The sequence below is a fragment of the Manis pentadactyla genome, chromosome 8 (genome assembly GCF_030020395.1).
Source record: "Manis pentadactyla isolate mManPen7 chromosome 8, mManPen7.hap1, whole genome shotgun sequence".
NCBI classification, from domain to species: domain Eukaryota; kingdom Metazoa; phylum Chordata; class Mammalia; order Pholidota; family Manidae; genus Manis; species Manis pentadactyla.
The window spans coordinates 43896311-43910354 of NC_080026.1; the positions used below are offsets into that span (position 1 = coordinate 43896311).

At 36.8% G+C, this 14044-nt stretch overlaps 1 protein-coding gene across 15 annotated transcripts in view; it reads left to right on the forward strand.

Moving 5' to 3' along the window:
- Positions 1–14044, forward strand: part of PTPN4 (protein tyrosine phosphatase non-receptor type 4) — a 258996-nt gene that overhangs the window by 113272 nt on the left and 131680 nt on the right. For all 15 annotated transcript variants that reach the window (XR_008998840.1, XR_008998839.1, XR_008998841.1 and 12 more), the window contains 4 exons: positions 3402–3446; positions 3699–3751; positions 4696–4816; positions 7694–7781. Coding sequence is in view for 12 of the 15 variants with exons in the window: in XM_057505706.1 (XP_057361689.1) it covers positions 3402–3446; positions 3699–3751; positions 4696–4816; positions 7694–7781 (307 nt within the window). In the remaining 3 variants the exon portion in view is untranslated. The remainder of the gene's footprint in view (positions 1–3401; positions 3447–3698; positions 3752–4695; positions 4817–7693; positions 7782–14044) is intronic.

Consider the following 14044-nt stretch of genomic DNA (forward strand, 5'->3'; position numbering starts at 1 on the left):
GGAGTAATGGTCAGCAGGTACCTTTCTATAAAGGATGTTGGCAGAGGGTGCAAGCGTGCCCACTTAACTGGCCATTTTAAGTCTGATCTTAAATTACAATCTAATTTTATTGTCACTTCTACCTAACAAAATATAAACAAGAATGACCTAGGTTTGCAAATTTGATAGTGTATGAATGTTAGGTGAACGTTTAAGGTAAAAATAGTGGATAATAATCACTGTGGTAACTGTCATTATTAAATTAATGTGAATGATACCTTGTGTATTGCTTAAGAGACAGAAGTAGTGGTTAGGTTTTTTTTTTTTTTTTTTTTGACAAAATAAAAAACCAGCATATTAGACCTTCAATGAAAGTGTCAGATACAAGAACATAGGTCAGTAATTGTTTTCAGTATTACTCCAAAAAACAGGTGCCAAAGTAAAAATCTGTACCTAAAGCTACCTGTAGATAGGCTTTTAGATGTTACCATTTTGGTTATTATTTAGTATACTGAAGTGAAGTAGAAAAACAAAAGAATAAATTAAAGATTTTAGCTGTACTTGCCAATGTTCAAGGGTTTGTAAAGTAGGGTTTTCAGTAGACTAAGAAAGAAAATTAGATTGACATTCTTGAGAGTCCTTTTCTGTGTGGTTTTTGGGAGGTGGATGTTAACCTTTTTTATAAAAGGAGAACTCAGGAATATAGGCCTTGGATTAGGTAGTAATAACACATTTGAAATAAATAGTATCCAAAGCTAATTTATCTTGAATAGCAAAATTGTGTTGTGTGAAGAATATCCTTTAGTTTAATATTGTAGCTCTTAGTCAAGTTTCGTTCTGGTTCTTGTTAAGTAATTAAAACAGCAAGATCTTTTGTTTTAGTAAATAATTCTTAGTGTGGTACAGCTTTCCCTGATTTGGGACAAACTTCAAGAAAAGTAATCTCAATTAATGAAAATTGTGAATTATAAAGAATTTTAAAATGCATTTCATTATTTCCTGGCACAGGTAACTTGAAGTAAAGTAGCATACTAGTCCATAATGTTTATGTAATCAGATTTTTAAATGTATAAGAAATATTTGTAATTAAAAGACCAATAATTAAAAATTGGATTTCTAATGTGTTGGATGTTAATGAAGTTTTTAGCATAAGGAATTAAAATATCAGTTATAACCATATTCACAGTTTACTCCACTCACAAAATGCTTTGAATTTCTTAATCGACCTTGAATGTGTTGGTACTTACAGCCTGTGTTGAAAACATAATCAAGGAATAAATGTGTCTCACTGATAAGTAAAAATATCTTTCTGAAGTAGAAAAAAGTTAATTCACATTTCATAGTAATTGAGGAATTTGCACCCTGTCCATCAGTCTAAAAGATTATCTTTGTTTTCACTAAAAATAATTCATTATTTTAAAAATCCTTTAAAATGGAATGTCCTAGAATCTTATTAACTAATGCTATTTGGTAAAACCATGTAAGTGGCTAGTTTTTATTTTATTGCCATAGTGTACATCAGTGATTCTTTACCCTGATTACAAATTAGAATCACTTACGTAGGGCAACTTTAAAATATACTGATGCCTTGGCCACAGCCCTTGATATTCTGATTAAATAGATCTCAGATGGGACCTGTGCAGAGGCATTACAAATTTGCAAGGTGAATCTGATATGCAGCCAGGGTTAAGAAATACACCTTAAAACTTAAGTGCTTGGGTAGCCTTAATGAGATAGTCATGAGTAGTAAGAAGACACACTCAACCATGGTTCCTAACTTTTAATGACCAGCTTAAATTAAATGTCACAAGACAGGAAATCTGCTATACCTCCTTGTCTTGACATTCCATTTTAGACCAGTGGTAAAAAAGAATGATCTTACAGAGCTTCCAGTCAGGTTAAACATCATTTAATAGTATAAAATTGTTTCCCTCCATTAACTTTTAACTTGTAGTTGTGAAACCAAGTAGGCCATAGAGAATATGTTGTCTTAGATTGTGTAAATAGATAATATGTATAATGTTATATATTAAATCTCACAGGGAGTTTATATACATTGTCAATATATAGAAAACAGAGTATTTGTATCAGCTTTTTTTTAACTTTCTAATGAATATCTGACTGTGAAAACCTTAATTACGTTCTCTGGTAATTTGAATATTGTCATGGAGCTCTTTAATGACTTTAATCAGCCAAACAATGAAAATTTTAGGTTATTTTTCATTCTTGGAGTTTGTGTACTTTTTTTGTGGTGTGTGGTAAAGATGGAAGTTCCTATGGCCAGGATCCTCATCTTACCCTAACCTACTTGATGATGTAGTTGGCCTACTGCGAGGATACTGCTTCCACACCTGTAAACAATAAGCTGTTTTTTGTTGACCGAATCACTATATAAAGAGTTCCACTCATGCTCTGGGTGGAGGCAGAGATGGAGGTGGATTATGGACCTGAAAGACTGTTGGATGCAGATGTGATTTTAGTGCTTGACCTACTGATGTGAGAATAAAGCCGGATAATAAACCCTTTTAACCCCAAGTACGTTCCATTGTCACTTTTCTGTCTCACCGATTCTATAGTGAACTTGCCTGGGGCTGAAACCCTCAGGCAAGACATGGGGTAAAAGTTTTAAAATTCCCTCTTTTAAAGCTAAAAATAACTAAATTGAAAGCTAAAAAATGTGGCTTTTGTCAGTATTGTACAACACAGGTGGCTTTGCTCAAGCATTTATACATCTATGAGGGAACTACTTTCCCCCTAGTGGGAACAGGACAATGCCATCTTGTAACCAACTTCAGCATTCTTGTTTTAGGATACTTGCATTTTTGTTGGTTTTGAAGTTAACTGGGTACTTTGTAATTTTAATAGTAAAGAAAAAGCAGGGAAAAGACCTAGGTGTTTTTCTGATCACAAAGAGCTCTCTTAACTAGAATAAAGATGGAAAGGTGCTTTTCTACAGTTGGCATCTTCTTGCTACCTAATGATAAGATGATCAACATGTAGGCCTATCCTTGCATCTGGCTTTCTATCATGGCAGGAAGAATGATTTTCTTTCAGTTGGACTCTGGTGCATTGCTATTGTCAGTGCTCCTGTGTCTCTGACTGAAGTTTCTATGCTTCCCAGTTCTACTTTCTGCATACCCCGGTCCACAGAGTATTTCTCCCTAATCTCCTTCAGTCTTACAACTCTTAAAAGTCTTGGAGTTTTCTAACAGTAACTAGTGGAAACAGGATATTTGAACTACAAAATTTTTACTTATCAATTTTAAAGATTTGGATTTGTGAAAAAAAATTTTAATATCTTTATATGTGCTAATATATAGAGTATAAAAGCAAATTTTTAACTATTTCAGTTTTATCAGTGTATGTGTAGTTTTTAAACTTTAAATGTTATGATCCCAGTAAATGTATCTTTTTTTTTTAAGGTACCAGTATTTTTTGCAAATTAAACAAGACATTCTCAATGGAAGGTAGGCTATTTAAAATTTTTAGTAATAGGCTTAAAAATACTTTTGTTCTGTATTAAATAATTCATGATCATTGCAAACAAAATGCGTATTGAAAAATGGTTACATGTAGTATGAATTCCTTACATTAGATAAGTTCATTACTTAATAGTTAAAATGTAAGTCACATGGAAACTTCAAATGTGAATGTATTATATAAATTATAATAATTTTGCAATTGTTTAACTTTGGGTTATGTATTTCTTGTTTTATTAGATTGCCCTGTCCTTACAGTACTGCTGTTCTTTTGGCTTCATTTGCTGTTCAGTGTAAGTATCAGTTCACTTTTGGGTCAAACAGCATATGATTGCATAGTCTGTGTTGATAGTACATTGCCTTTAATTTATGAGTTCTTTAGTCATATGTTGCTATACAGAAAAAAATGATGGCAGAGGAAATACAATGCAGTATCCAATTAGTGAGGAGTTACTTCGATTGTTGAAAAAAGTTTTCCAGAAGTTGTTTGAGACCTGGAAAAATGTTAATGTATCGCATAACTTCCTTAAATGGTAATAGTAGAAACATATTTTGCTTACAGGAATAACAGTGAGATTCATGTGTTGCTCTGGAAGGAGGGGGTTCCCCGCTCCGAGCAAGTTCAGTATGAATTTGATGAGACTAAATAACAACAGTGCAGTGTAAAGGGTTAAAAGGGGCTCACACCATGTTTTATTCTCACGGTCACCCGGTTATGTACAAGAGGCAAGCCCGTTTCAGTCTCTGTTCCACTATAGTCTCGGCTCTCTCCAGGTGCTGCCACCCATTTGGTAGCTTTGTCTCCCTGCTGCTTCTTAGCACTGAGGCTCCATGGCTTCCCTCTGCCAGGCTCCTCTCTCTCTCCTCTTCTTGGTAACGGGGCTGTGCTGCTGCTTCTTTCTGCTACCCCTAGGCTCTCCAAGTTCTCTCCACCTTCAGGTGGAACTCTGTGGGCTGGTCCTATGGTGACTGGCAGACACCCAACCAATTGTCCAGGCACTTGTGTGTTTTCTCACCACCCCTGCCTGGGCCAGCTCTGTCAGCCAGTACACATCCTGCTGCCCAGAGGTATGCAAGTAGGCTCTTTCATCTGTACAGGGGGCAATGTTAGGATGAGGGGAAGTGAGAATCCTGGTCATAAAATTTCCATTTTCTCCACACATGACATTGCTCGTTTGGCTGTAAAAAATTGCAAAATGTGTTTATTAAAGTGTGAATATTTTCCTTCCATTTTTAGCTGAACTTGGAGACTATAATCAGTCAGAAAACTTGCCAGGCTACCTCTCAGATTATTCTTTCATTCCCAATCAACCTCAAGATTTTGAAAAAGAAATTGCAAAATTGTATCAGCAACATATGTAAGGATTTATTTACTTATCTGCTTCTTAATGTAAACTTACTATTTTTAAGAACGTTTTAAATTACTTTTAAATAAGAGTGTTTTAAATTACATTTAATGTGATTGTATTTATTAAACATAGAACAGTTAATATTGTGTAAAATTGGTATAAAGAAATGTAAGTGATCTATACTAAAAAACCGTTGTTAATTTCATGAAATATGAGGCCTTTTTAATTTCTATTAAGAACTGTAAAGCTGTATATAAACAGACATTTGCTATTATATAGTTGCCAGTTCTTTAAGAAGGAATTTTAGAATATTACTAGTAGGTTCACAATATACAGATCAATCTACATATCAATTCTTTCTCAGCTTTTAGGTGTGAAAGGAATCATTTTGTTTGTGATCCAACAGGAAAAAAGTAACTTCATGTAATATAAAATTTAAAGAAAATAGGCCTTTAAAAATAACGTTTTTTCACTCATAACAATATTCTGCTTTATTTTGTGAATCTAATTTCCTGTGACAATTTTTTTACAAGAGATTTGTTGCTTTGAATAGAAACTAATATTGTTCATTGGTTTGGACTTAAGTTTTACATTAACATGACAATTGAAAATACTTGAGGAGCTAAGGCAGTGTTGCTTATTGGCTAAGAAACTGAGAGAGCCATACTGCTTGGTGTGAAATATCTGGTAAGGTAACTTACTTTCTTACAGCTTTGGCCAAATTGCTCTATGTCTCAACTTCTCTGTTCCCCTTTATGTAAATTGGGGATAATAAAGTATCTACTGCTGGAATTGCTATAAGGGTTCAGGGAGCTTGTACATTTGAGCCTTGAACAACACGGGTTTGAACTGTACCTATGCTGATCCACTGATAAGAAGACTTTTTTCAACAAATATATTGGAAAAACTGGAGACTTGCAACAATTCAAAAAAACATTTTCTCTAGTTTACTATGTTACAAGAATATAGTATAATACATATACAAAATACATGTTAATTGCTTATTTTATCAATGAGGCTTTCAGTCAGCAGTAGGTTATTAGTAAAGTATTTAGGGAGTCAAAAGTCATACCTGGATTTTCAGTTGTGCATTTTTGATTACATGAAGGTCGGCACCCCTCAATCCCCCCACATTGTTCAAGGGTCAACTGTGCATACAGACTACTCAGAACAATGCCTAGCACATGGTAAGCACTGAAGAAATGTTAGCTCTTATTTTTAAGGAAACTTACTTTCATTTGGTAACAGTCCCTGTATCTAAAACAGACTGGCAAACTATAACCTGCTGCCTATCTTTGTATGGCCCATGGGCTAAGAATGGTCTGTACATTTTTAATGGTTGAAAAAAAATCCAAAGAATAACAGCATTTTGTGGCACATGAGATTTTGAGAAATTTCAGTTTCAGTGTCCATAAATGAACACTTGTTGGTTCATTCATCTACATGTAGTTTCTGGCTGCTTTCACATAACAGCAGAGTTGAGTAATTGCAACAGAGACTATATGGTCCGAAAGCCAAAAGTATTCACTGTCCTGCTCTTTCCAGTAAAAGTTTGCTAACCCCTGATCTAAAATAAGATTAATGAATGAGAATTTTAAGAGTGACCTAATATTGTGAGGAGGCTATTTTAGTTTAACAGTAAATACCATTTGTAATATAAGTTCTATACATAGTATATCTGAATCAAGGGTTTGAAGATAAACCAGATGCTTTTTAAATTTACCAATAATGAAAAGTCTTTTCTGTTAGGAAAAAGTTTGTACATTTGACATGCTATTGATTATGTATTTGTATTTGGCTTAAAGAAATGACTCCTTAAATCTTTAAACAGATTGCAAAGTAAATCATCCAGTTTAAAGGTAGAGTATGTATTTAACTTAATTGGATTTTTGGAAAACTAAAGTGTATCTTTTTTTTGAAGAATCCCATTTTTATGATCATGCATTGGCAAGCTGTTGGCTTCCTTTTCTAGTATTATTAGTGAATGAAATGCTGATGTCTTTGCTTTTATAATATGCTTTTGCTCTGCTATAGTCTGGTAATATCATATAACTAAGGTTGTTAGAACTGTATATAATACAGGAGTAAGTCTATTTTAAAGGCTTTGCATTTACAGCAGTAGTTCTCAAACTTGTGTTGGTAAGAATCGCCTGGGGGGTATTTCTTATATATAAACAATTTTGACCCATCTGTTCTATGTCAGACTCTGTAGATCAGTACTTATGAAACTATCTGTGATGAAAGACCAGTTTTTTTTCCCCTATCTGTCATGGAATGATATTTCAGAAAAACATAATAAAAATGAATTACTAGAAAAGTAAAATGGAGAAAAAAACAGATATTAAAAATTTAAAGTCCTTGTTTTCATTGTTAGATCCAGCAGATTAAAAATTACTCTGCCAAAGCACTATCAAAGGTTCTTACATTCAATTTCTGTACTTGTTGTGAGTCAACACCTATCTGGGCACTGTATGCCGGGAAACACTGCTCTGGAGGTTGCGTCAGAATCTTCATGTTTCAGACGGGCATGGTGTCATTTAAATGTAGATATGATGTATGGACCAAATTTTGAAAAACACGTCTAAGTTATGTCTGAGGGTGAGTGACTTTGTAACATCCATAACAATAGCTTGAGACTTTTAAAACTTGGTGCATTTTTGTATTTCTGGAAAATAAAGTATTCTATGAAATAATACTTTATGTCACTAAAAGTGTACCCTCCAGATAACTTAGATGTTACTGGAAAGAACTAAGAAGAATAGTCATACATAGTGTTTTGTAGAAGATTTAATTAAAATGCTGAAATTTTTCCAGATAAATAAACTTTTTCTAATTTGGCAATATGGTGACTGATAATAATTTTTTAACCTAATGATGTCTTTACAGAGGCTTATCTCCTGCAGAAGCAGAATTTAATTACCTGAACACAGCACGTACGTTAGAACTCTATGGAGTTGAATTTCACTATGCAAGGGTAAGTAAAGAAAACTTACTTTGATGTTGTTGCATTGGTCTCCATTTACTTGGTACCAAAATTTTTTAATGCCCTGATGGGATTAAGCAACATGGAATAACTAGTGAGTGCTACCCACATAGTTGCACTGAAAATATCTTCTGAATATAAGTATTTTCACAATCAATAACTGGGGAGAAGAATGGTTGAAATGGCATTTTCGTGTGATTTTTCTTCAAGGTAGTGTTTAATGTTATAAAGATAATCTTTGTAGACCAGAAGAAACAGTACATTTAGCATTTTTATTTTACAAAATAAAAATTAAATTATTGGAGAAGTAGTTTTTCTGTATTGGTAATTGTTGTAAAAGAAATTTTTACCTCACTGAGGCCTATATTACTTCAGTTATGTTCATCATTTACTGACATCATTATAAGTTTTTATTCATAAAGCACAAAATGAAGCATATTTTTATTGTCTTTCCCCCATCCCCTCCGCCAGTCCCTTTATCAAGATGAATTTATAGTCACTGATTCTCCTGTACAACACTCTGTAACTTCTTTTTCATTGTGTCAAACTTAGCTACTTCCAAAAGACTTAACCTCCTGCCATAAGAATATTTCTTAGTGGCTATTCTTCATTTGTGTGTCTCTTCTCCTAGATTCCTTCTCATGATTTTTTTATTAAGAGATTATATTCCTTTAGAAGTATCTGGAATACAGCTCTTTATAACTTGTGAAAAGTGGAATTAAAGGCAATCATTGTTGAGTTTGGTGATAGGTTTTATATTATCTTGGGACAAATTGTTGAGCCTAATAAAGATAGCAGCCTGAATGAGAGTTAAGTTCTCTTTAGGTAGTTATTTTGAATTTTCTTTAATGTGGAGGCATACCCAGACAGACAGACAGTGGTTTTAGAACTCAGAGTTCTACTCCATGTAATTGTTCTACTGTTTAGGGCCTCAGTTGGCTATGTTCTAGGCGAGGAGTGTTAGTTTTTGTATTTAACAAAGCTTATGTTAACCTCTCCTTTGAAATACCAGTGATGTACTTTTCTCACATGGCTATATCTGGTAATTCTCAGTGTTTTTGACTTGGAAATCTTCTTGCATGATTCTATTTAAAATGTGTGGGTCTTCCTTGAACTTTTCATTTTCTTTAAAGTATGTTCCTTCTCTCTTCACCCCTATTATTTTGAATGTGATTCCCCAAAATGTAATATAGTGGTTAGTATTTGTGCAACTAGATTTTGTTTATTATAATAAAATTTAAAATTAATGGAGCTTAATGACTTCACTTATTTGTAGAGTATAAAAACAAAGCAAAACTGAAGGAACAAAATAGCAGCTGACTCACAGACTCTAAGAAGGGACTAGTGTTACCAAAGGAGAGGGATTGGGGAAGATAGGTGGTGAGGGAGAAGGGGATTAAGGGACACTATAATTCGCAATCACAGTAGAGGTGAGTCACGGGGAAGGCAGTACAGCATGGAAAAGACAAGTAATGACTCTGTGGCATCTTACTACCCTGATGGATGGTAACTGCAATATGGGGGTGAGCACTTGATATTATGGGTGAATGTTGAAACCACAATGTTGTTCATGTGAAACCTTTAGAAGATTGTATATCAATGATACTTTAATTTAAAAAATTAACAGAACTTTAAATACATGAAATAAACTATGGTTAACAATAAAAAGACCACTAAATTCAGTCATCTTACTCCTTAGCAGTTTTCTAAAGGTACTATTGACTGTCTGCTATCATTTACATCTATCAATCAAATGCGAAGAGTGTTAGAATTTCTTTTTTTCATATAAGTGACATGGCTGGATCTCATACACAGTTAGCCATATTGTTATTTATTGATTTGATTAAGGAAGGATTTTTGTTGTTGTTAATAGATTGTAAAACTCATACTTAGAAAGCCATATAAATATGGAGTACCGGAATAAAGGAATTTCAATTTTAAATGGCCAAAGTTATTTAGAAACGTATTTTGAATGGGCAAAAAAAATCCAGGAAAGGGTATTTCTGTTGTATGTAAATACAGAGCACTTAAGAAGGAAATAGGCAAACATTTAGTGAACACGAAGGGAAGTTTTGCAGAATCAAGAACAAAAAGGACAAAGGATAGAGGGGGCAGGATACATACAGAGAATACTTGAGTTTTAATTTTATATTCCAAGCAAAGGTATGTTCGAAGTAATATTTTGAAAGCAAGGTAAAATGTTTTCTCTTTGCTTTCAGAATGTAGGTTGAAGAAATATCAGAGTAAAACCAAGTTATTTATAGCAATCTACAAAATAAAAATAAGAGGTTTCACTGCAGCAGATATATTATGTGACTTGCTCAGTGCTGGTGCTAATCATCCCTCCTGCCCTTATAGGGCTCATGGTACAGTGGGGAAGAAAGGATGGAAGATATATTGATTAATATGTGAGGATATGAAGGGGAAAGTACAGAATGCCTTGGGATCATATGGCAGGTGTAAGATAAATTCTAGCCGAAATAAGCAGGCAACGAGAGGCAACAAAGGGCCAGGTAATTTATTTGGATGCCCCCAGGCGAGGTTCCGTGGTCTGGCTATCACAGGCCGGGGAAGTCACGCGAAAGTAGATAGCCTAAGGCACATTTTTCAGGTTGGGAGGGGGCAGCAGCCGAGGACTTTGGCACGTCATCAGTGTCTGACGTGCTCCCCCCTCCCCCCAGTGCCTTCAACCTTACAGCAGGAACGTTGAATCCAGCTTGGAAGCAAAGAATAGGGAAGGCTTCTTAAAAGCAGTAATTTAATGAAGCCAGAAGTATGAATAAGAATTAGCCAAGGAGTGGTTTCACTGTGGAAACATCAGCATGAAATGAAGACCTAAAAATCAAGAGAGAATGTGGTATATTTGTGAAAATAAAATCATGTGATATATCCAAAATACTATATGAATAAGGGGAAAAGCAATTGTAGAAAAGTTGAGAATGAATGAAGTGCCAGGATAAAAAGGAAAGAATGAAAGATTTGAGGAAATGGAACGGGATATTTTGCTTTTAAAGTAATAGAGTAGGTGGATGTTTTTGATTTTTTTGGTATTCATTGTATGAGTTTTAATACATCTATAGGTTCATGTAACCACTACCATAATCAGAATACAGAACAATTCTATCATCTCAAAAGAACTTGGGGAGTGTTGCCCTTTGTAGTCCAACATCCTGCTTGCCCGTAGTACTTGGCAACTATTGGTCTGTTCTGGGACTCAATAGTTTTGAATTTTCCAAAATGTCATATAAATGGAATCCTATAGTATGTAACCTTATGAGAGGATTAAAGATGGTGGTGTGAGAGGTGAGACAGAGGCTTCCTCCTAAAACTGCATATAATACAAAATATAATTAATACAACTTATCCTGAGAGAGCAACAGGAAAGGACTGCACCAGACTGCATACACCTGGAGAAAAGAGCAGGCCTCACCAAATGGGGTAACGTACCAAAGCTGTGGCCCAGCGAGACTGAAGCCCTTCCCCAACTCCAGCTCACTGGCAGGAGGAAGAGAAACTGAGCAGGGAAGGAGTGGAGGCCTGGGACTGCTGAATACCTAACTCCGGAGATCTGCTCTGGGAGCACAAACCTACATTTCATGGTGCTTTCATGGTACCCTCGTGATTATGGGGTTGGAAAGCAAAGACAGGCAGAACTCCTGGAGAAACGGGTTCCAGCTGCTTGTGGAAAGCAGGGATGCATACCCGGCTGCTCTGGGACAAAAGCTGATACCTGTGTGCTCGGCCCACTGGTTCACGCAATGGAGACAGGCCTAGCAGCCGGGAAACAGGAAACAGCTCTTTCCTCCCCCCAGGCACCAATCCCAATCCCCTGTGACCCCCAACATTGCTTCAGGGGATGAGCAGCTCCAGAGAGTAGAGCTTCTGGACACTAGAGGGTGCCATACCCAAATATGAAATGCCAAAGGAACCTGGTACAGAGTAAAATTAATATAACCCCTGAGAAAGATGACATGGACCTCATGACTCTTCCTGAAAGGGAGTTCAAAATAAAAAATCATCGGTATGCTAGAGGAAGATGGCGGCATGAGTAGAGCAGCGGAAATCTTCCAAAACCACATATATTTATGAAAATATAACAAAGACAACTCTTCCTAGAATAGAGACCAGAGGAAACAGGACAACATCCAGACCACATCCACACCTGCAAGAACCCAGCGCCTCACGAAGGGGGTAAGATAGAAGCCCCAGCCAGCAGGACATGAGCGCCCCTCCCCCCAGCTCCCGGCGGGAGGAGAAGAGTCAGAGCGGGGAGGGAGAGGGAGCCCAGGGCTGCTAAACACCCTGCCCCAGCCATCTGGACCAGAGCGCAGACACAGTGCATGCGTGGGGTCCTGGATACTAGGGAAACAGGGCAGCAAGACTGGTGAGCAGGTCCCTGAGGCCACTGCCATAGGACAAAGAAAAACAGGTGTCTTTTTTTTAAAATTATTTATTTAATTATTTATTTTTATTTTTTTGCCGAGTGCTTTTTGGAAGTCTTAAAGGGACAGGGACCCCAAAACTGGACAGAAGCATCCCGGGACACCTAGTCCAGAGGCAGGGAATCTGGGGATCTCTGGGCACTCTAACCCCCTGGGCAGTAGGGAGCACGGAGGCCCCTCACGGAGATAAATAGCCTCCCGGCCGCTCCTCCTCCAACTTGGCTCAACCATTTTGGAGCAGCAGCCCGAGCCAGGCCATGCCCACAGCAACAGCGGAGATAAACTCCATAGCAGCCGGACAGGAATAAGAAGCCCTGTCTGCACGCAGCTGCCCAGCACAAGCCACTAGAGGTTGCTGTTCTCCCAGGAGAGGAAGGCCACAAACCAACAAGAAGGGAAGTTCTTCCAGCCATCACTCGTCCCAGCTCTGCAAACTATTCCTATCACCATGAAAAGGCAAAATTACAGGCAAACCAAGATCACAGAGACAACACCAGAGAAGGAGACAGACCTAACCAGTCTTCCTGAAAAAGAATTCAAAATAAAACTCATAAACATGCTGACGGAGATGCAGAGAAATATGGAAGAGCAATGGGATGAAGTCTGGAGGGAGATCACAGATGCCAGGAAGGAGATTACAGAAATGAAACAAACTCTGGAAGGGTTTATAAGAAGAATGAATAAGATGCAAGAGGCCATTGATGGAATAGAAACCAGAGAACAGGAACGCATAGAAGCTGACGCAGAGAGAGATAAAATGATCTCCAGGCATGAAACAATATTAAGAGAACTGTGTGACCAATCCAAAAGGAACAATATCCGTATTATAGGGATACCAGAAGAGGAAGAGAGAGAAAAAGGGATAGAAAGTGTCTTTGAAGAAATAATTGCTGAAAACGTCCCCAAACTGGGGGAGGAAATAATCGAACAGACCACGGAAATACACAGAACGCCCAACAGAAAGGACCCAAGGAGGACAACACCAAGACACATAATAATTAAAATGGCAAAGATCAAGGACAAGGAAAGAGTTTTAAAGGCAGCTAGAGAGAAAAAGGTCACCTATAAAGGAAAACCCATCAGGCTATCATCAGACTTCTTGACAGAAACCTTACAGGCCAGAAGAGAATGGCATGATATATTTAATGCAATGAAACAGAAGGGCCTTGAACCAAGGATACTGTATCCAGCACGATTATCATTTAAATATGATGGAGGGATTAAACAATTCCCAGACAAGCAAAAGTTGAGGGAATTAGCTTCCCAGAAACCACCTCTACAGGGCATCTTCCAGGGACTGCTCTAGATGGGAGCACTCCAAAAAAGAGCACAGAACAAAACACCCAACATAGGAAGAATGGAGGAGGAGGAATAAGAAGGGAGAGAAGAAAAGAATCTCCAGACAGTATATATAACAGCTCAATAAGCAAGCTAAGTGAGGCAGTAAGATACTAAAGAGGCTAACCTTGAACCTTTGGTAACCACGAATTTAAAGCCTGCAATGGCAATGAGTGCATATTTTTCAATAGTCACCGTAAATGTAAATGGACTTAATGCACCAATCAAAAGACACAGAGTAATAGAATGGATAAAAAAGCAAGACCCATCTATATGCTGCTTACAAGAAACTCACCTCAAACCCAAAGACATGCACAGACTAAAAGTCAAGGGATGGAAAAACATATTTCAGGTGAACAACAGAGAGAAGAAAGCAGGGGTTGCAGTACTAATATCAGACAAAATAGACTTCAAAACAAAGAAAGTAATGAGATAAAGAAGGACACTACATAATGATAAAGGGCTCAGTCCAGC